The sequence below is a fragment of the Solanum stenotomum genome, chromosome 3, assembly GCF_019186545.1.
Source record: "Solanum stenotomum isolate F172 chromosome 3, ASM1918654v1, whole genome shotgun sequence".
Lineage (NCBI taxonomy): Eukaryota > Viridiplantae > Streptophyta > Magnoliopsida > Solanales > Solanaceae > Solanum > Solanum stenotomum.
The window spans coordinates 22845617-22869381 of NC_064284.1; the positions used below are offsets into that span (position 1 = coordinate 22845617).

The 23765-nt window shown below is 34.6% G+C and overlaps 3 protein-coding genes across 3 annotated transcripts; 1 reads left to right on the forward strand and 2 right to left on the reverse strand.

Moving 5' to 3' along the window:
• On the forward strand, positions 1 to 3009 carry LOC125860335 (peptide methionine sulfoxide reductase A1-like). Its single transcript, XM_049540275.1, has 2 exons — positions 1 to 559; positions 2533 to 3009. The coding sequence occupies exons 1-2, from the start codon at positions 35 to 37 to the stop codon at positions 2782 to 2784; spliced, it is 777 nt and encodes a 258-aa protein (XP_049396232.1). The 5' UTR covers positions 1 to 34; the 3' UTR covers positions 2785 to 3009.
• Positions 3010 to 3391: 382 nt separating this feature from the next.
• Positions 3392 to 6666, reverse strand: LOC125860326 (histone-lysine N-methyltransferase, H3 lysine-9 specific SUVH6-like). The gene is made up of 2 exons (XM_049540256.1): positions 4108 to 6666; positions 3392 to 3621 (listed from the first exon to the last, which is right to left on the reverse strand). Exon 1 carries the CDS (start codon positions 6664 to 6666, stop codon positions 4120 to 4122), a length of 2547 nt encoding a protein of 848 aa, XP_049396213.1. The 3' UTR covers positions 3392 to 3621; positions 4108 to 4119.
• Positions 6667 to 14892: 8226 nt separating this feature from the next.
• On the reverse strand, positions 14893 to 17490 carry LOC125860325 (histone-lysine N-methyltransferase, H3 lysine-9 specific SUVH6-like). The gene has a single exon (XM_049540255.1). It carries the CDS (start codon positions 17488 to 17490, stop codon positions 14893 to 14895), a length of 2598 nt encoding a protein of 865 aa, XP_049396212.1.
• Positions 17491 to 23765: the final 6275 nt, after the last annotated feature.

Below are 23765 nucleotides of genomic sequence, written 5' to 3' on the forward strand. Positions count from 1 at the left end.
TACTTATCCAAACAAAAGTTATTATAGATCAACAATGCTTCTCAAGACTTGCCTCCCCTCCATCATAACCACCACCACCACAACATCTCCACTCATTTCCTTCTCCAAACCCTCTCATCTTCTTCCCTTCTCCCATAAACTTTCTTCACCCTTTCCACGCACTTCCAAAACCCCATCTCTCTACTCTCCACCAAAGATGAGTTGGCTCAACAAATTGGGTTTTGGTGCTCGTACTGATACGCCAATGGACTCTTCTTCCTCTGCAATTCCACAAGGACCTGACACCGACATCCCTGCCCCAGGCCAACAGTTTGTCCAATTTGGAGCGGGATGCTTTTGGGGTGTCGAATTGGCGTTTCAGAGAGTGCCTGGTGTTACCAAGACAGAGGTTGGATATTCACAAGGGTATTTGGATAATCCTACTTATGAAGATATATGCTCTGGGAATACCTTTCATTCAGAGGTTGTTAGAGTTCAGTATGATCCTAAGGAGTGCAATTTTGATACCTTGCTTGATGTATTTTGGGATCGGCATGACCCCACCACCCTCAATCGACAGGTGGGTTTCTGAATTTTTTGTGTTTATTTTGTTTGTGGTGGTCAATAATGGTTGAATTGTTTTGTTTTGGATGGAATTGTGCCATTTTGCTTAACCCCAAATGGTTTGAGTTGAATTTTGATAGAGAAATTGATGGTTGAATCTTGAATTTCCATGATCTTTGGTGTGAGGGATAAAAATATATAGTCCTGGGATTAAAAAAAAATAGGCCTGGGATAAAAGTTTGGTGTCTTATTTGGTTGACATGTTTGGGATAACTTATCACACCATTTATACCACAGTGATGGGATAAGTTATCCCAGGATAATTATCTCAGGATAATTAATCCTAGGATAACTAGTTCCCAACCAAACGACAATGTGATTGATTTGTAAGTAGTTAAGAGCTTATTCCCTGTAGGTTGGGTAGCTATATTTGGTCACTTTTGCTAAGCTTGTTACCCAATTTGAGTCTTTGTGGGGCATTCAATAGTATGCATAGTTTGGGTGTTCATAACCAAAGTCAAGTCTTAATTGGCTTCAAAGTTAGTAGTACTAGAAGCATGTTTAGCATAGTTTTGTATTCATTGGAATGTCCACTTACCCAACCATTCCTTTTTTTTTTTTAATATATATCAGTAAAATGTCATTAGGTACATCATCAAAATGCTGCATTTTCTTAAAAATTATGTCTGCTGAATATCTTCAAAGACCATACTTTTTAAGATTTTCAAAGGTCATGTTTTGCTTAAAGATTTTGCCTTGTGATTCTAGTTTGAGGATTTGGCATCCAGTTCTTTTTTAAGGGGCAACCACAGTGAATTGGTTTGTTTTTAGATGTTTTCTAAAAGAAGAGTGTTATAAACTTTTTGGAGTTATTTCTATTTATTTCCACTTATGCCATGAAATATAGTAGTATAGGAAGTGTACTTTGTCTCCTGTGTACATAGATGGCTAAATAAATAGGCAGCTCTGCATTAGCTTCGGGCTTAATTGATTAGCATAGGAATTTTGTCTGAAGCATTACTTTATGTGCTTCGAGATAAATGCCAACAGTAATTTAGATTTTAGACACTTCTTCCTAGCTTCCTTTTTCTAGATGATTTATAGCCTGTTGGTCGAGCTTCAACATCCTGAGCTTATTTTCTCCAAAAAAATAATTCTTTTTAAAGAGTTATCAGGTATTGGGGCAACCTTCTAGTAAGTGATTTTAAACTGTAGCAAGAAGCTGTTTTTGCCACAGGGAAGAAGTACAAATTGTAGCTTCTCCTAGAATCGGAAGCGAAAGTAGAAAAATTATTTTATTCAAGGAAAAAGTACCTTACCAGAAACTTTTACTAACTATTCATCCTTAATTTGACCTCATATAGTGTCTCTTAACTAAAAACAAAATTATACAATATATAGACACACACATACCCTGACACACACACTGAATATCCCTCCTTTATACACATCGAATGATGTACTTTGATATATTTAAGTCGTCATATAAGGCTAGAGTAATTGTATATAATTTTTCATTTTGTTACTTCGATTTAATTATACTTGTATTGATTTAAAAAATAAAATTGTTGTGTGATTCTCTCATCTGCATTTTGATGATATAAAATTGGAAAACTTCATTAGAAAACCTTATATGCCCTTTTCGTAATATAGCTCTTAAAAAGCACATTTTGAAATGTTGGCTAAATACAAATGACTTCTGTAGTACTGTCAAATGGATTTATCAAACACATGTTGCTATTTTAACAAAAGTGCTTCCCAAAATAAGTAGATTTTGGAAACTTGGAAAAATGGACTCTTGGACCTTCCACGTCTCACCAATTGCAAGTTTTCTTATTCCTATTTTGGGAGTAGCTCCAGTGGTCTTGGGTACCTCTTACTGTGAATTTTTCGTTAATGGTCATTATGTACTAAATAATTGTGGATACAAGCTTTAGAGACAGCAGTGTTTGTATAATTTATCTAACAGCTTGTTTGTGCTGTTTGTAGGGTAATGACGTTGGCACCCAATACAGGTCTGGAATTTACTTCTATACACCTGAGCAAGAGAAGGCAGCACTAGAAGCGCGAGACAGACAGCAAAAGATATTGAACAGGAATATTGTTACTGAGATCTTGCCTGCTAAGAAATTTTACAGAGCTGAGGAGTATCATCAACAGTACCTTGCAAAGGGGGGTCGCTTTGGTTTCAGGCAGTCTGTTGAGAAAGGATGCAACGATCCCATCCGATGCTATGGTTAAGGCCGCTCTGTTTGCAGAAGAGAAATACATGTTTGTTCTTGTAAGCTATGGCTTGAAAATTGTGATTTTATACTAGTGTATTTATTTCATCGACCTGTTATATAATTTACAAAAAAACAGCCAACTGTATATTATTGCAGTTTCTGGTTATTTCATCTTTGTTAGTGTCATTTCTCATATTAAACTTGCATAAGATATATTGTAGATATTTGGATGATTTCAAGACTTTTTTAATTTTATAAGGGCCACCATAGATTGTAAATAGACTAGCTAATAAGTGGTTATAGTGTGTTTGATCAACTGTGTAAATTTATTCGTTGATCAATCACAGTATAAATCTAATCTCAACCTTAATCTTGAATATTCCACCTTATTCCATCAAACTTGGGATTATTTTATCCCCACCTCAGAGAGGGGATAAATTAGCTCAGCGATTTAATCCCAAGATAATTTAGTCAGCATACCAAGCAATACCTAATGAATAATTGTAAGCTACACAATTTATACAGAAATTCTAGAAAAAAAAGTCTAGAAAACAATAGCTGCAAAGCAAATGCTGGCAAAAGAAGTGTCATTTTCTCTTTTGTTCAAGTGCTTGATGCAGGAAATAAGGAACTGAAAGTAATAGCTGTTCAAACATTGCAAAATACAGTAAGCCGAAAATGTAGTTACAAAACAATTGAGTTCAATTATCAACACCAAGAGCTAAGCTAAACTCCATGAAAGCTGAACTAGAAAAATTTCAGTTCCTTGATACACCCATGTGACAAGCTGGTATTCATTGCTACAAGTCCACGAAAAAAACTCATCCGCTGATAAGTAGTTCGAAATTTCAGGCTGTAGAAACAAGATTAAACAAATCACTCAATTGAGTCGCACAACCAAAAGCATACATGAAAGAAACTGAACAGAATCAGCAACTGAACAATCATATAGTGATTCATTGAAGAATACTTATGAATTCGTGTACAAAGTCCACTACTTGATAGGAAAACATACATTTGCAGTTTAGACAAATGTTTCTTTTAAGGATTTTGGTCCTGCCTGGGTGATAAGTAAGCCTTATTTCAGCAAGTCTAAAACTAAGAGGCCGAATAAGTATTTAACTCCCTCATGTGGTTATACAACCATTTAAGTTATTCTACATCCAGGACCAACAAATGTCATAAAAAGTAGGAAATTAAGCATAATGAATGTTACAAGAGATCAAAGTTTGCACAATTAAACGTAAATGGAACAAGGGAATCAAAATGTTGAAATGACAAGTGCACAAAGATTATAAAACATATACTTCAAATATCATATCAAGAGGAATAGTCTTACATGAGTAGTTCTTCAGTACATTCTCCCCTCGCACTTCCGAGAGCCACATCTACAATTCTTTCTCTTCATATCGCCATTTTTATCAGAAACATGGTCAACATGGTAGTTGTAGTGATAAGTAAGCTCCTCTAATGGAGCAATACTCTCAGAAGCGAAAAACATTATGTGAGGTACTCTCTTATCACCATGGTAATACATGACATTTTGAGCATAAAGGTTTGGTGAGCAACTATGGTTGATAAATCTTCCAACATTCCCATATCTTAACGCATCAAGGGTAAAGCCATCTTCATCCTTCCTCATCAAAGAATTTGACTCAACTTTGAGGTTATTATTACGCGCAACATTCCTTTTGGGGATTTCTTCATCATAATTGCCAATATCAAACAAGTACTCATCATGGCCTATTCTATTTTCAGCTTCCTTTTCATCAAGCAACTCCCCAACATATTCACATATAAACCTACCGCATGTGACATAATCTCGTGACCTCAAACCCCATCCTCTCGATTCGGTCTTGAAAACCTCCAAATGGTATCGAGGACCATGTTGGCTAACTCTATTTTTGCAAGAAGGGGGACATTTGCAAGATGGACCACACTCATAAACAAGAGGTTGTGCTCTAACAATAGAGCCTCTTGTGTTGAATGGAATTTCACCTCCATTCCTAGAAGCACAAGAGCATTGCTCGGAATCCAAGCATCCACTTGTACAATTGCAACCTTGAGGCCTAGAGATATAATACCAATCTGGATATTGCATGTTGGTAATGTAAGTGAACGGTGAGGGTCTCTCATCATCTATTGCATTGACAATAGGGATTGGTATCTTCTCTTTTCCTTGGGAGACATCATAGTCCACAACAAACTCTGACTGCAAAATCGATTTTTTTGCCTTGTTGACACGAAATTGATTTACCTTGACTAACTTTGCTGGCCGTGACATTAGTTCACGAGCAAGTTTTGGTTGGCCAAGATTTCTTTTCAATTCAAACTTGAAAATGTATTTTCCAGTTGGGGCTCTTTCTTCCCAACACTTAGTCACGGTGTAGAGCCCATCGTAAATGTATCTTATATCACTCTTTTCACCATTCACTCTTTGTCGACCACAAATAACCCTCACCGGATATCCCAAGTCCATGGAGTTCTTCAAGGCAAGATTACCCCCTTCAAGCTTTTGATCTTCCACTCTCGCATTAACAGATACTTTTGGATTCCCGCCTTGACCAACATAAATAAATGTTTCAGAAGATATGGCCTCGTTGTCATACCGACCAGAATCAACAATGCTAGATGCAACATCTTTTCTGTCAATAGCCACATAATTGATACCCTTAATAAATTGGTGATGTAGTCCGATCATAACAAGTTCCGCCCTGAACCTGAATTGATCCCCAATTTGCACTCCAGGAACATGTCCAAAAGTCCACTCACAATTTACCCACTTTTTCTGTTTTTTCAAAGCCATTGCTGCCTCTATATGGATACTTCTTTTGGACCGTCCTTCATGTTTTTCTGCTCTATCTTCTAGCAAAAGTTTAGTATATTCGTCATCAAAAAGTTTCAGAGTCTCTCTAACTTCTTTCACTTTCTGAATATGTTCATGTTCAGTCAACAATCCATTACCCGAAACATCACACATGACAACAGAATTTCTTAAATCTTCTTGAGATACTCCGAGATCTATTTGCTTCTTCATGACCATAGATTCATCTTCATAAATAACCTTGCACTTGTGTAGGGGTTCTGGACACCTAACTGCTTCTTCCTGCACGATCTCACCCTTGCCCCCTTTCTTACCGGCACTTGGGGTCTTGAGACCTGATTTTAGTGAGTTCGACTCGGAGCAGGATAAAATGCAAATTTCAACATAGTCTACCCGACTCCTGGATTCATTGTCAGGAACTTCTTCGAAATGAACTCTCTTGCTTGTTTCCTTACTAGGTTCATTTCGACCTTGAATTAGATTTTCTTGTGAAACAATTGCAGGCAATTCTGGTTCATTTTCAATAGGCTCGTCTTTTATAAACCAATCACATGTATTTCTTGTATCGGTTGACGGCTTTTGGACTTCATGATGTTGAGTAGATTCATCATACATAAGATTTTCTTCTTTCATCTTCAAAGGCTGATTTCCATTAATAGGTTGACATGAGGTATTCTGATGACTTGAATCACCAGCCTGTACTGGCACAAAAACACTTAAAGGCTCAGCTGACTCAACCACATCCATATCAACTTCAGAACAACTTTTGATCTCAGAATCAACAGAGCATTGAGTATCACTTCCATTCTTCTTTTTAGGAACACAGGGGCCACAATTCTCCGGAAAACTCCTCGTAGAATCGACTTTTACACGCTTGGTATTGGATGGAAATTCCGGGTAGATCTCTTTGCTTCCATTGTTTTGACAAACAAATGAACCACAATTTTCAGGGAAATTGCGGGTAGCATCGACTTTTACGCGCTTAAATGTGGAGGGAGATTTAGTATCAACCATCTGAAGAAGTTTCTTCTTCTCTAACATCTCTGAGGGACTCATTTCCGCTAACACAGACATCTACAATGTATAAAGTACACACAACTTAAAACCCTTACTAGAAAAAACCCCAGTTTTACTGGTTACAGTATAATATCAAACAATTTTACGATAACACAAACACATTAACATGATTATTAACACCTAACAAGATAAGACATTATTGAATCGAACCCAAAATTAAAAACGTTATAGCAAAGCAAGAAGAAACAAAAATCGAGAAGCAAAAAGAATAGGACCTAACAAGCAACGAAGAAGAGTAACGAAACTCACATTCACGTTCACATTAGCGTTAAAGGAGAGCAGAACTCTGAAAGCCTACGAAAATGTCAGTTTTTTAACTTGAATTTGGGAGGGAGATAGTGCCATAGAAATAGGCGAAGTGGAACGCATTAAACTAGTGGGTCGTTATAACGCTTTAAACTAGGCGAAGTAGAAGGCATTAAAAGATTAATTACTCGAAGTTTAATTAAACTTTTTCTACGGAAAATAGTGTTGGAGGGCAAAATTACTCAAGTTGGGGCTGATTAATGACTAGTCACCAACCTGAGCTGTGGTGCAGTGGTGAGATTGTTTCCACTTAACCAGAAGCTGAATTTCATCTTGTGCATATGTAATTTAACTTGATTCATGAGAAATGTTATCAAAATATTTTTGAAAAGACATTTTTTTATTTGATATAGAAAAATAATAATTTGATTAGGTAACTTAAAATTATAAAAGAATAAATAAAATAATTAAAGCGTAATAAGAATTGAGCAAGTTGAATTTTGACCCACAACTAAGCCCTAATAATTATTTAGGCTTGTGAGGGGTCGGGTTCTATTAGATTGGGTCTGACAAGTTCAATTAAGGGGAAATTTAATTCGACTGGTCCGGAGTACAGGTTGGGGAGACTAGTTCCAACAGATTTGGGGGAGGTCGAGCTCTATCAAACCGGGCTAGATCAGTTCACTTCAAGAAAAAGTCAATCTGGATGGTCTGGGGTATGGGCTGAGGAGATCGGGTCCAATCAAATTGGGTTAATTCAGATTTATTTAGACTTGTGAGGGGACGGGTTCTACCGAACCGGTTCAACTAAAAATAAATCAATCTAGCTAGTCTGTGGTACGAGTTGGGGAGACCGGTTCTAGTCGAGCTAGGTTAATTATGATTTATTTAGGTCTGTAAGGGGTTGGGTTATGGGTCGAGTTATGCCGGACCGGGCGGGTTTATATTAAAATAATATTCTTTTAAAATTTAAGTAAAAAATACTTAGTTTTTAAAAGTATTTCAATATTTATATAAAAAAAAGGGAGAAACTACTTAATTGCATAAATATTCCTACCATATTTACTAATTCTCCCTATAGTTTGAAATTAATTATATTTCATATCGCTAAATTAATAATTTTATATACCATATTTAAAGTAAGATACTCCTAGATACATGTTTTTTGCTACTATATACTAAAATAAGGAGAGAGGCGATCGAGAACAGGAGGGAGGGAGCAAGATTTGTCTATGTATCCCGGATACATGCGAATCACACTAGATACACACTAGATACATGCATATATCTGGTGTAATTCACATGTATCTAAGATACCATATATATAAGAGAGTGGCGAGAGCAGCGAGCGAATTGGGAGGGAGGCGAGAGAGGCAAACAAGATTTGTCTATGTATCCCATATATATATATATATATATACCCACTTGGATATAGTGTATCTAGAACAACCTAATTTTAACCCCATGTATCCCAAGATACATGTATCTGGATGCACCTAATTCTGCTAAGATTCATAATACTGCAAAGCTAGCGTGTATCTAAGTAATTAGCTCCTAAACTAGTGAAATTTCTATGAGTTACCCATAAAAAGTTACTAACTTAAGGTTATTGGTGAACCGAGCCGAATTCTGTATCTGATAGGACTTTACCAAGTTTACTGATCTCGATTGACCGACACCCCAAAAGTATTTGTGTGGGCCTGATTTATTGTATAACCTAACCCAACCCTTCCCCTCTACATGGTCCAGTCTAATCCTGACCGAAACAACCGATCCCAGATCATCCCACACATTAGACACCCTTAGGTGAGGCCCACACAATCGCGGAAAAGGGGAAAAGACAAGAAGATGCAAGGGAAACCATCATGGTGCTCCCCAAGGATCCAAACTCGGACTCCGAATGGGAAAGAACGTTTCAGACGCAACACTAAATCATGAAACTCGAGACTTATATAAATATATAAAAGTTAAACCCATCATAAAATTTTAGATACAAAATCAATCAACACCATAAAGAAAAAAAAAAACTTGCACCAGGGAGATTAAACTAAAGAATTTCAAAACACCAAAGAAAAGAAACAACTTACTTGAAGTGTGATTTCAAATGTTGGCTTCATAAGATCCAAACGCTTTCAAGCCAAAAAACCCCATAACACAAAAGGTTGCCATGAACCACAAAAATATAGTATGAAACAAGGGTCAAGGGTATGCCAATATACCAAAGTTCCTCTTTATACTAATTAAACTGAACGTAAATATAAGGTATGCATTTGATTCCTTTTCAAATTGGGTTTCTTCTAAGTGATACACAAAGTTACCATTGCCAATGGAAAAACTACCATATTAGATATACATTCATACCATATATATCAAGTCTATTTTATACTTTCAAATAATTACATATATTTTTATTAATTAAGAATTTGTATAATTTTTTATGTTAGATATATTGAGATACATCATTCTTCAAAAATAATCTAAAAATAGAACCACCCACTTAATATTTTTCATAATTTATGCACTCACTCTCTCTCCTAAATTTCCCCTCCTACATTTTATTCATCATTCTCTCGTACTTCTCCCTCAGACGTCTGATAAACCCACCTCATTACTGCACTTTCAACATGAAGAAAACTTCCAGTACTACTTTTGTTCTCTCCTTTCACTAATTTGTTACATAAATTCGTTTATATGCGCATATATATGCATATTGATAGTATAGTTTTGAAGATTGATTCTATTGGATTAGTGAATGCCGTAGCAGCATCAAAAGGCACGAGCCTTTTAGATCCTTGAACGCCTTGGGAGAATTACCCTTTGTTGATCGTTTTTAGTCTTATGTCGAGGCTTATTGTTGCTCAAAAAATGACATGAAGATTGCAGTGCTGACTATTTTCTATGGTGGATGGGTTGTGATTTTTAATGTCACTAACGACGAGGTGGAGGATATTCTAAAGGCATAATATATAAATATGTCTTTTCACTTGACTTCAGTTGACATTTACGCCCTCTAACTTTGAGTGTGCACTAATAAACACTTAAATTTGTATAAAATTAAATAAATAGATATATTTGACCCATGTGACATCCTACATGACAATTTTTGTCCTATGTGACGTCCTATGTGTATTATGTCATGTAGGATATGTGTCTAATTGTTCAATTTGTACAAGGTTAAGTATCTACTTGTGCATTTCCAAAGTTGAAGGACATGGATACCAGTTGAAACCAAGTTAAAAATCATATTTAGGAAAAAGGTACAAGTATTCCTAGACTATGACCGAAATCCCAGAGACACACCTTAACTAAACTAAGGTCCTATTACCCCCTGAATCCATTTTTTTTGTAATTTTGTACACCTTTTTGGCTTATGTGACATCCAAATATCTCCCATGCGCCTCAATTTCGTAGAGTCACGGAGTATGCCACGTAAGCTAAAAGGTATACACAAATACAAAAAAATAAGTTCAAGGGTAATAGGACCTTAATTTTGTTAAGATGTGTCTCTGGAATTTCGGTCGTAGTCTAAGGAGATACTTGTGTCTTATCCCATCATATTTATGTATTATGCCTATTCTAAAGTTTGCATAAAGGTAAAAAGTTATGAAAGTTTTTTTGTCAAAAAAACAATTGTTTGTGGAAACAAGTGGAGATTTACGCATGTATCTGACACATTGTTGATGTGTATATACATTACCGAGTTAAGATTATATGTATCTAGTTTTATCAATATATCTGATAAGTATATATGCATCTCATAATATATATATACATATGTATTTGAATAGGAGTTCATGAATATGATAAAGTGTAGATATTTATGAGTTGAGACCAAGTAAATATGTTTCTGACAGAATATATATCTGTACTTGAGTAAGAATTTTTGTATATGACATTACATGCTGCTAGCATATCTGGCACATTATTTAGTTTTTATCAATGTATTTAAGGACTTGCTTATGCTGTTTGTAGTATATTACTGCAGTTTTAGATTATTTCATCTTTGTTAGTATCATTTCAAGAGAAAGTTCTCACATCAAACTTACATAAAATATTGTAGATATTTGAATGATTTTCAAGACTTTTAATTGTACAAGGGCCAACATAAATTGTAAAAGACTAGTTAATTAGTGACTAAATTTTGTCACTCATGTACTGAAATCTGAGCTGTGAAAATTACTTCTGAGCGCATTCACCACATGCCGCCTTCATCCCACTCTACTTCACTGTCCGAAACTGGCACCAAAATTGACACTTTTTGGCAGGGCAGCTCTAGGGCTGCTTGTCGGGCGGATAATTTTGCTTAACAGTTTGACCTATAGAATATTAGTTTTCAAATGTACTAATCTGTTAGCAAACCAATAAGATCTCGGTTGTTTCAGTAACAAATTAACAATTATCAGACGGTGTATCAGCTAACCTCGAATTATCAAACTTGTTGTCCCATTTTCAATGTCCAATGGAAGCTTCATCTTTGTCAATGACTCGATAAATTGATGCATACTCTTTCATGTATAGATCCTCAATATCTTGTTAATCTCATTAGGAATTCCAATATCTGTCAAATACAACATAAAGTCACTAATTAGTCATTCTTGACTTATTTGCTAAGTTACAAAGGAAACTACAGTTATAAATTAACATATGCTAGCATCCAAAGCACACCACTTCCTTCTTCAAATTACTCCCAACATCGTATGCTGGAAGGCAAGATGTACTAGGAATCATGAACAGAAGGTCATTTCCATTGACAGCATCTGTCACAGAATCAACTACCAAGCTAAAATTTCAATGGGAAAGAAATTCAACAAAATGGAATGGAGATGAGACTGGGAAAACTATGTCAAGTAGTACAAAATAAAAAAACTACTATATGTAGCTTAATGGTTTACTGGACTAGACCTAACCTTGATACCTGGAAGATTAATACAGATGGAAGTTATATGATCAACCAAAACAAAGCTGGAGCTGGGGGAATTGCGAGGAACAGAATTGGGGAGATGATCATGGCATTTGCTTATCCAACCCACTTCTGCACTAACAATTTTAGTGAACCTCATGCAGCCTTGATTGGAATTAGCTGGTGCTGTGAACAACAATTTAGCCACTTAGAACAGACCGTATTGGCTCCGCATCGCGGAGCTGCTGCCAGGTTTGCGCATCGTTAGTAAATCAGTCATAACTTTTTACTCAGAGCTTGGAATTGAGCAAACTCGGTGGCGTTGGAAAGAGGACTCGAAGGGCTTTATTTTTCTATCTTGAAGCTCACCTAACTCATCTTGTACTAGGAGTTATTGTCGTTTGAAGTTGACCCAAAACTTAAGAAAAACTTAGGAATGACTTGAATGAACTCTCTTTAGTTCTTCTTGGAACTCAAGGTGCTATATCTAGTGACCTTAGCACTTAAGAAATTTTTAATTTCTTGGTAAAATCTCACTCACTACAAAGAACGGTTCGAGTCTTAGTTCAAAAATTTTCTGGGGTGTTACAGTTGGATCGGATAACATGCTTGATATGATTATATACGGTTAGCTTGGATACCACACCTGGTATGATACTGACAGTTTGGTTTGAGTTCAGTGAGAGGACCATGTATGTGTTTGAGATTTCATGAGAGCGCCGAACATTTGCATTTTGATCATGTGATCGAGACATGTTTTATGCATTGGTTGATTCATGTATTGTTGCTTCATGGCATGTGGCTGGAGTCTATGTGTGGTTGATAATTGTTACTATATTCTGCATTGTTCTGTGTTACTATTTGGTGGTGAACTTTTTTCATTCATATATTGGATTGGCTGCGTGATCCTACCCGTACACAGTGATTTGTGTACTGCTACTGCACTTGTTTCTGTTTTGTTGGTGTAACGAATCTTCCAGCGGCTTATCCAAGACCTCAGTTGAGAGACATCTGATTTCGAGTCCAAGGGTGAGCTTTGTCGTTCAGACTTCCATGAATTCTTCTACACTTTCTTGTCTATTTGTTCGGACACATACTACAAACTTTAGTTTATGTTTAGCTTTCGGTGTTGCATCCCTAATTTGACTGTTTTAGAGTTTTGATATGGTGACTCTCAGATCTTAGGGGTTTATTTCTGCATTTAGATGTTTTGGCTATTGGGTTGAGTTTATGGGGAGTCAATTCTCTAGCCAACTAAACTGTTTAACCTTATCTATGATGAATTGTTTTCTTTTAAATAATATTGGGTTGGTTTCGCGTTAGACTTGGTTCTTCTACCAGATTGTTTAGTATGGGTGCCACTTATGACAGTTAGTGTAACAATTGAGTTAGATTTATACCGAAAGAATGCTAATGAACTTGTATGTCAAAGCAGACTTAAAATTAAAGTGTAAACATTATAGTTATAGTTTTGTTGATTTGTTCTGTCTGGAAAACTTTATGGATCCTGAAACCATCTTTTACTGTTTTGTCAACATATGTAGCCACTTTTCTGATGTAAGTTATACAATCTTTTTGCTCAACCAGTCAATATTACCACAAATCTTTTTTGCTTAGGCAGTTAATAGAAGTTTGCTCATTCACAATTACTATCACTGAAAACTCGACTTTATCTCGTTATCTTATGTTATGGAGTTTAGAGATTGAATTCAGTTGCTTCAATCCTGCATACTTATTAGTTGAACTCCTTCATTATATATGTTGGAAGAACACCATGATCTTTCTATGTAAATGCAAGATGAAAGAAAGCTAACATGACTATTAATAGAGGTTCCATGGGACCCGAGAACTAGGAATAGAGTGAAGAATGCCAGAACGAGAAACAAGTAAATGTGCATTACGTGCTTGACTCTGTTTATAAGACGTGTGGTGTGTGTAATCACTTAGAGGAGAGGTGAGGAGGGGAGGGGAGAGGAGAAACTTTCGCTAATAAATTTGTTCCTTTAAGAAAGATACTCCACTTTATGAAACTTGATGGGATATCCCAGAATTAAGTATAGGATTAGATTATACTAGGTAAATTTATCCGTCAATGAAACACAGTATAAATATAATCTCAAACTTAATCCTAGATATCCCACCTTATCCCATCAAACTTGGGATTATTTTATCCCAACCCCAGAGATGAATAAATTTGTCAAACAATTTAATCTCAAGACTATAATAGCATACCAAACAACACCTAACGAATAAATTGTAAACTACACTAAATTTATACAGAGATGCTAGAAAAAAAAAGGTCTAGAAAACAATAGCTGCAAACTAAATGCTTGCAAAAGAACTGTTATTTTCTCTTCTGTTCAAGAGCTTGATACACGAAATAAGGAACTGAAAGTAATAGCTGTCCAAACTTTTCAAAATAGAATAAGCCGAAAATCTAGTTAGAAAACAATTGAGTTCAATTACCAACAAGAGCTAAAGCTGAACTCCATGAAAGCTGAACTAGAAAAATTCAGTTCCTTAATACAACCATGTGACAAGCTGGTATTCGTTGCTACTAGTCCACGAAAAAAATCATCTGCTGATAAGTAGTTCAAAATTTCAGGCTGTAGAAACAAGATTAAACAAATCACTCAATAGATTCAGACAACCATAATCATACATGACAAAGACTGAAGAGAATCAGAAAAAAACATTAACTGAACAATCATATCATGATTCAATGAAGAATTTTACTTATCAATTGCAATTGTATACAAAGTTCACCTACTTGATAGAAAAATAGACATTTGCAGTTTAGACAAATGTCTCTTCTAAGGATTTTGGTCTAAAACTAAGAGGCCGAATAAGTATTAACTCCCTCATTTGGTTATACAACCATTTGATCTAAGACCAAACAAATGTCATAAAAAGTAGGAAATTAAGTATAATGAATGTTACAAGAGATCAAAGTTTGCACAATTAAACATAAATGGAAAAACAAGGGATCAAATTGTTGAAATGATAAGTGCACAAGGATAATAAAAATCATACTTCGAATATCATGTCAAGAAGAATAGTCTTACATGAGTAGTTCTTCAGTACATTCTCCCTTCGCACTTACGGGAGCCACATCTACAATTCTTTCTCTTCACATCACCATTTTTATCATAAACATGGTCAATATGGTAGTTGTAGTGATAAGTAAGCTCCTCTAATGGAGCAATACTCTCAGAAGCGAAAAACATAATGTGCGGTACTCTCTTATCACCATGGTAATACATGACATTCTGAGCATAAAGGTTTGGTGAGCAACTATGGTTGATAAATCTTCCAACATTCCCATATCTTAACGCATCAAGGGTAAAACCATCTTCATCCTTCCTCATCAAAGAATTTGACTCAACTTTAAGGTTATTATTACGCACAACATTCCTTTTGGGGATTTCTTCATCATAGTTGCCAATATCAAACAAGTACTCATCATGATCTATTCTATTTTCAGCTTCCTTTTCATCAAGCAATTCCCCAACATATTCACATATAAAACTTCCGGATGATACATGATCTCGTGACCTCAAACCCCATCCTCTCGATTCGGTCTTGAAAACTTCCAAATGGTATCGAGGTCCATGTTGGCTAACTCTATTTTTGCAAGAAGGGGGACATTTGCAAGATGGACCACACTCATAAACAAGAGGTTGTGCTCTAACAATAGAGCCTCTTGTGTTGAATGGAATCTCACCTCCATTCCTAGAAGCACAAGAGCATTGCTCGGAATCCGAGCATCCACTTGTGCAATTGCAACCTTGAGGCCTGGAGATATAATACCAATCTGGATATTGCATGTTGGTAATGTAAGTAAATGGTGGGAGTCTCTCATCATCTATTGCATTGACAACACGGATCGGTATCTTCTCTTTTCCTTGCGAAACATCATAGTCCACAACAAACTCCGACTGCATAACGGATTTTGTTGCCTTATTAACACAAGAATGAGTTACCTTGACTAACTTTGCTGGCCGTGACACTAGTTCACGAGTAAGTTTTGGTTGGTCAAGATTTCTTTTCAGTTCAAACTTGAAAATGTATTTTTCAGTTGGAGCTCTTTCTTCCCAACACTTGGTCACGGTGTAGAGCCCGTCGTAAATGTATCTTATATCACTCTTTTCACCATTCAGTCTTTGTCGACTACAAATAACCCTCACCGGATATCCCAAGTCCATGGAGTTCTTCAAGGCAAGATTACTCCCTTCAAGCTTTTGATCTTCCACTCTTCCATTAAGAGATACCTTTGGATTTCCGCCTTGACCTACATAAATGAATGTTTCAGAAGATATGGCCTCGTTGTCGTACCGACGAGAATCAACAATGCTAGATGCAACATCTTTTCTGCCTATAGTCACATAATTGATACCCTTAATAAATTGGTGATGTAGTCCGATCGCAACAAGTTCTGCCCTGAACCTGAATTGATCCCCAATTTGAACTCCAGGAACATGTCCAAAAGTCCACTCACAATTTACCCACTTTTTCTGTTTTTTCAAATTCATTGCTGCCTCTATATGGATTCTTCTTTTGGACCGTCCTTCATGTTTCTCTGCTTTATCTTCTTGCAAAAGTTTAGTATATACGTCATCAAACAGTTTCAGAGTCTCTTTGACTTCTTTCACTTTCTGAATATGTTCATATTCAGTTAACAATACATGACCAGAAGCACCACACAGTACATCAGAATTCCTTAAATCTTCTTGAGAAACTCCTAGATTTATTTGCTTCTTCATGACCGCAGATTCATCTTCAAAAATAACCTTGCACGTGTGTAGGGGTTCGGGACACTTCACTGCTTCTTCCTGCACGATCTCACCCTTTCCCCCTTTCTTACCGGCACTTGGGGTCTTGTGACCTGATTTTAGTGAGTTCGACTCGGAGCAGGATGAACTATCTACCTGACTCCTGGATTCATCGTCAGCAACTTCTTTGTACTGAACTCTCTTGTTTGTTTCCTTACTAGGTTCATCATTTCGACCGTTGATTAGATTTTCTTGTGACACAATAGCAGGCAATTCTGGTCCATTTTCAATAGGATCGCCTTTTATAAACCAATCACATGTATTACCTGTATCAGTTGACGGCTTTTGGAGAACCTGATTTACCAAGACTTCATTCAATTGAGTTGAGTCATCATACATAAGATTTTCTTCTTTCGTCTGCAAAACATGATTTCCATTAGTAGTAGGTTGACATGAGGTATTCAAATGACTCGAATCACCGCCCTCTTTTTCACACGCACCAGCTGCAGCCAAATCAAATTGCATATCTTTTGGCACAAAAACACTTAAAGGGTCACCTAACTCAACCACATTCATTTCAACTTCAGAACAACTTTCGATCTCAGCATTAGCGGAGCATTGAGTGTCGCGTCTATTCTTCTTTTGAAGAACACATGGGCCACAATTCTCAGGAAAATTCCTTGTAGCATTGACTTTTACAAGCTTGGTAGCTGATGGAAATTCCGGGTAGATCTCTCTGGTTCCGTAGTTTTCATGAACAAATGGACCACAATTTTCAGGAAAATTGCGGGTAGCATCAACTTTTAGGCGCTTAAATGTGGAGGGAGATTTAGTATCAACCATCTGATGAAGTTTCTTCTTCCCTAACATCTCTGAGGGACTCGTTTCCGCTAACACAGACATCTACAATTTATAAAGTATGCACAACTTAAAACCCTTACTAGAAAAAAACAATTCTACTGTAAAAACAAATACTACTTTACATGATTATTAACATCTAACAAATCAAGGCATTATGAATGTACGAATCAAACAAAAAAAAAGAGTAACAGCAAAGGATACCACATAACAAGCAATGAAGGAGAGTAACGAAACTCACATTGATGCTAAAGGAGAGCAGAGATTCTCAAGTTAGGACTGATTAATTACCCGCTCATTTATTAGCCTAATCCAATCCATTTGATCCCAAAATTTGGGTTGATATATGACCTAAATTGATCCATGAGTAATATTTTCGAAAATATATCTTTTTATTTGATATATTATATATAGCCATAATAAAGATAAATAATAATTTTATGAACAAACAACACAAAATCCACTAGTTTAGGTCCTAATTACGTAGTTCACATCAATTTAGAAAATTGACTTCCATACCTTTTTCTTTCCAAATACAGGTAAGGTGTAAATTGTTCCAGATACACTATATTCATTAGTGATTTGCATGTATCTAGAATATACAGACTCTCAGTGATGGACCCAGAAATTTCATAAAAGGTGCCCATAAATCGCATAGGTAAAAGAAAAATTGACGAATAAGTTCACTATATTTTTGTAAATCAAACTACGTAATATTATTAATTATTTTTTAAAATGTAATTTAAAAAAAAAAAACTACATAATATTTAGTTTCAATGTTTATGCTTAATTTAATCGGAAGTGAACACATAGAGAAAGAAAAGAAAAAGAGAAAATTCAGCTTAGAGTGAAATCACTTTTACCAACCTCTGGTGAGGATAACAGTAACAACTAGACATGAAAAAAATATAGAGTAGAATCAATAGTAGCTTTATAGTAAAAATAAATAGGATTTGCTTATTAGCTTTAAATTAAATATTACTTTGAAATTTTATTTAAAATTTTAATGAACAGAAAAAAAGTCAAATCAATCAAAAATCCAATTGGCTACTAATTTTGTTTTTCTTTCTTAAACTTTTAAGTTGTAGTCTCTAATTAAAAATTATTCGGAAAGATAATATTAGTTTGAATGGGGAATCAAACTTGCGCACATGTTGATCGCTCAGCCTTAGCTTTCCTGAGCATCTGGAACCACTAGGCTACACAACTTTGTGGTTTTAAGAGTGTTCAAATTGTCTTATTTAATTATTTTAAGTATCATTTTACTTATATATATGGTGTAATTTTTACAACGAAGGGTGTCCGCGTGGCCACTCTTAGTATAATGTAGCTCCGCCCTGTTGTGCCTCTCGTCCTCGCCTCTCTGTATTTCAAAATATATTTGGTATCAAACACCTCTCTACCTATGTATTTGTATGTCAGAACATATTTGGTATCATAAATGCATGTTGACTCTCTTGCTAGTCTCTCTCCCTTTGTATATATATTTTACAATGTATCTTGTACAAAAAAGATGCACTTCTATATTCATCAGTGAATCCGTGCATACAGAGAGGGGAGGGGAAGAGAGCAAAAGAGAGGGGGAGAGAGAGAAGAAAGGAAGGGGGGGGGGGGGGGGGGGNGGGAGTAGAGAGATGAAAGAAAGAAATAGAGCAAAGGGGGAAATTTGAAGGAGTAATGTATCTGATTTGAAATCTAGTACAAAATTATAAATTGGTGAGATAATATGTAATTATTTCAAACTATAGATTGAATTAATATATGTGGTAGGAATGTTTGTTTCTCCTAACTTTATTAGGTACTAAAAAATAAGAGAACAAATAAAGCATTTAAAACTAAGTATTATGCAGGTTGAGTTTTGACCCATATTTCAACCCTACTAGCTATTAGGCGGGTCATTAACCAATCAATTTACTGCACCAATGCAAATAAAGTGTCTTAAGACAGGTTGAATTGGAGATTAAATTAAACTCAATTGAAGATCATTTTAAAATGAGTTAAGACTACAATGAGTTGAGTTTAACCAAATTTAAATTATCTTGAGTCCAATCTATAAAATTTTGAGGCAAATTACCTATATTTGAGTACATTTTGATAACCATAGGTCTTGGGTATGGGTTGGGGAGACGAGTTTCCACCAAGATGGGTTAATTGGAGTTTATTTAGGCCTATGAGGACTAGACCAGGCTGGTCCAATTTATTTTAAAATAATATTCTTAAACTTAAATAAAATTTAGTATTTTTAATTAATTAATACTGGTAAAATATGCTAACTTAAAGTGAGCATTATGCGGACCAAACCAGCCCGGGCTGATTACTAGGTTTACCGGTCGCAATCCATCGGCACCCCAAATGGATCCGTGCAGGCTAATCTATTGTAGAACCAGCCCAACCCTGCCCCTCTATACGGGCAGGACTGGTCCTGATGAAAATCAGTTCGGTCCGATCCAGTTCCAAATCAGCCCGATATGTTAGACACCCTAATTAGCTGAGGCCAAGAAGATGCAGGGGAAAACAATCTTAGTGCTTTCCAAGGATCTTAACTCGGACTCAGGGCGCGGAAGAACGCTCCAAATGCAACACTAAATCATGACACCCGAGACTTATTTGTGTATTTCGGGTGCCACTTTATCTACATATCAAAATCTCCACATACATCTATTTAGATACTATGAATTTTAATCAAAGCATATCATAAAATTGTGATTTGCGGCTACAAAATTAACTAACACATTAACAAAAAAAAAAAATTACCCCAGATAAATTAAACTAAGGAATTTCAAAACTCAAACTCAAAAGAAACAACTTACTTGAAGGTGTGATTTCAAGTGTTGGCTGGCTTCATAATATCAAACACTTTTCAAAGCCAAAATATTAGTATCGAACAAGGGTATAACGTTAACGTTCCTTCGTGGACATCCGATAAAATTGGAACGATACAAAGGGTATGCCAGTACCAACCTCGTGAAATTTTTTTTCTACGCAAGCACGTACTTTAAACCTATTATAGATAAGTTTTAATTATTTTTATATTCAAATTAAAAATAAGAACAATAGTTGTAGAAGGTAACTAGGACTTTATATTTACTCTACCATTTTATTTTTAGCATTGTGACTTTTTTACCAAAATCAGGAAGGATAATATATTGTTTTTATACATGTCAATTTCTACTCTACCATCGAATTTGAATTATAGGATCCCTTGAAATTTGAATCAATTAGCAGCATCAACCTTCAAAGCAATCATCAAAATAAAACAAAAACAATCACTATCACTATTCTATAATATAGTAATTTTAATGTTTCAATTTTTTTTGATACTTTTCATTTTGTAAAATTCATTTTCTTTTAAATTTGATTATGTAATTAGTATTATATTTGTTAATTTTTTGAAATAAAATTTATATATTTAAAAATTATGAATTTTTTTTAAGTATAAGTTATAGTAATTAACAATTAAAAATATTTAACATGCACATAAACAATTAGAATAAAGAGAACTAGTTTAGTTATTAAAATCCAAACATCATCACATAAATTGAGACCAAAAACTACTTTTTTTTTAAAGTATGATTCTACATTCTCTGTAGAATAACTAGTAAGTAATCAAGGAAGTAATTTAAGAAAATATTGTGGTAATTACTCTTAGCCTATTATCTATTAAACTTATATACTTGTGTAAAATAAAGTTTCTAAGGATGGTGGTATTAGTTAAACTCTAAAAATAAAGTGAACGTACAATAAAATACTTTCTTTGTCCTAATTTATGTGACACCTTTCTTTTTTCGAGAGTCAAACAACTTAAGTTTGACCAAAAATTTGTGCGTGGAATCTTCAATTTTTTGAAATGAAATTTATATATTTTTAAACTACGTAAAGTACTACAAGTCACAGTAATTGACAATTCAAACTAATTAAAAGATATAGGAAAAATTTAGGGTCAAACATAGACTTGTTTGAATCTTGAAATCCTAAAAGTGACATATAAATTGGGACGGAGGGAGTATGCATTTCATTCTTATTCAAATTGGGACTCTTTAAACCAACAAGTTACCATAATTACTAATTCTAATTTAAGAGTCTGTTCGACATTACTGCTAAAAACTACTTATTTTTAGAAGCGTTCTTTTAAAATAGTTTTTTTAGAAAAGTTCTTTTCGAAAAAAAAAACAATTTGTGTTTGACAAATTCATTTGAAAAGTGCTTTTGATAATCAATTTGTGTTTGGTTAGTTTTCTTTAAAAAGTGCTTTTGAGAGTCAAATTACTAAAAATGACAAGTATCAATGTGCTTTTAATATTAAGATTATTTTATAAAGAGAAACCATTTTAAACAATTAATACAGAAACTTTAATTACATTTTTAATTTAATTATTTAAAATGTACATATTCAAATTTTCAATCAATATTATACGTATATAAATATTGTTGAAAAATATTGAATAGGGGAATCTTTTTGTTATTTGTTACCTGTTTTTTTGGATTCAATCTTAGCTATTATCATTTTTTTGCTATAATACTTTGAAGTTTTAAAAAAATCAAATTAAAATAAAATAATATGGAAATTAAGAAAATAAAAATTTGTTATTTGTTACTTTTTTTTTTGGAGAGTCTAAATCTTTAATTGTTATTTTTTTCTCTTTTCTAATCCTACGAAAATATCGTTGTTACTTTTATTTCTAATTTTGTAAAATAATACATAAAGTAATATGTACAATATAATATATAAATAATAATATAAAACACAAATAAAATAAAAAAATTATTATATAAAAATAAAAAATAAAATTCTTGAATAAAAATCAACCAAACTTATGAGATATGTTAATTAATTAATGAGGGATATATTGATAAATATGTATAGATGTAAGAGATATTTTAGTATTAATTTTTTTGTCTATTTCTGCTGCTTCTGTTTCTTAACTTCTTCCCAACAACAGAAAATCTGCTTCTGCTTCCATTCAAAAACAATTTTAAGCATCTGCCAAACACTTAATTTATCAAAATAAGTATTTTTTTTTTCTCAAAAAAGCACTTATGGCGTTCCAATAGCAATTCCAAACAGGGGCTCTAAGTAAAACACTTAAGTCACCGTAGTTTTTTTGACTTGGATTGCCATAGCCAAATCCACAACCTTTATGGCCTTTGTACAACCTCCCTCACCAATTCAAATTGGATTCATCAAAATTATTTGTTGGTCGTTGAATCTTGTGATAAGAAATTAATTGATGAGTCTTGATTTACTGGTGCATACCTTTTCCACATCTTTGGAGTTTTCTTTTTTCTACCGTTTGATTATCCAAATTAAAACCAATATAAGAATATCAGGATGAAATAACCACATGAGTAACAATAGGGCAAGCAAGAATCTCCATATGTGCATTTCGCGTAGACCTTTGTTCGTGAGAGTGAAATTTGCAAACACACCATCACTCGGTATTACACCTTCTAAAAATGAATTTAGCAAAGATATGGCAACATCCTACAGTAGGCCAAAGAATTGAAGAATCTCAACCCATGCTCTCTTTGGTTCAGTGGCAAGTTGATTAGTATGTAGGAGCAAATGTCATAACTCACTAAGATTTCCCAAAGTGTTGCAATCATGTACAAATTTCATTACTTGATTAAAATAGACATTTGCATTTAAGATAAATGTTAGGATTTTGGTCCAGCCTGGTGGTAAGTAAGCCTTATTTCAGCAAGTCTAAAACAAATAAGTATTAACTCCCAAATGTGGTTATGCAACCATTTAAGTTATTCTACATTCAAAACCAAACAACAGTCATAAAGAAAGAAACATGAAATTATGTTAAGCATGAAAATTGGTTCCTTGCTTCAAGACTAGATTGAAGGCATTCTGTCAATAACGTTTGAATAAGACGAAGGCAATAGGCGTCACTGAAATAGGTACTTTATATCCCCCAAAGTTTGCACAATTAAACGTAAATGGAATAACAAGTGCACAAAGATTATAAAAATTATACTTCAAACATCAGGTCAAGAGAAATAGTGCCACATTAGTAGTTGTTGGTGTAATATAAAACAAACATATTAAATTACAATTGAAAATAAAATGACAAAAATGAATAAACAAATCTTTAGGCTGAGGTACAGATATTTCGCTCTCTTTAAGGAGATTCAAGCCGATTGTGGTATAATCTACACTGATCCAACAATATGTCTCTTGACTTGTCCCCTCTAGGATACAACAACCCAACAACGTTAGACAACTCAAGCAACTCCGAATTTAGTTGAAGAGTCCAAAGTGACATATGATGTATTTTTTATTAATATTAAAATGTCACACTAACAGTAGTTAT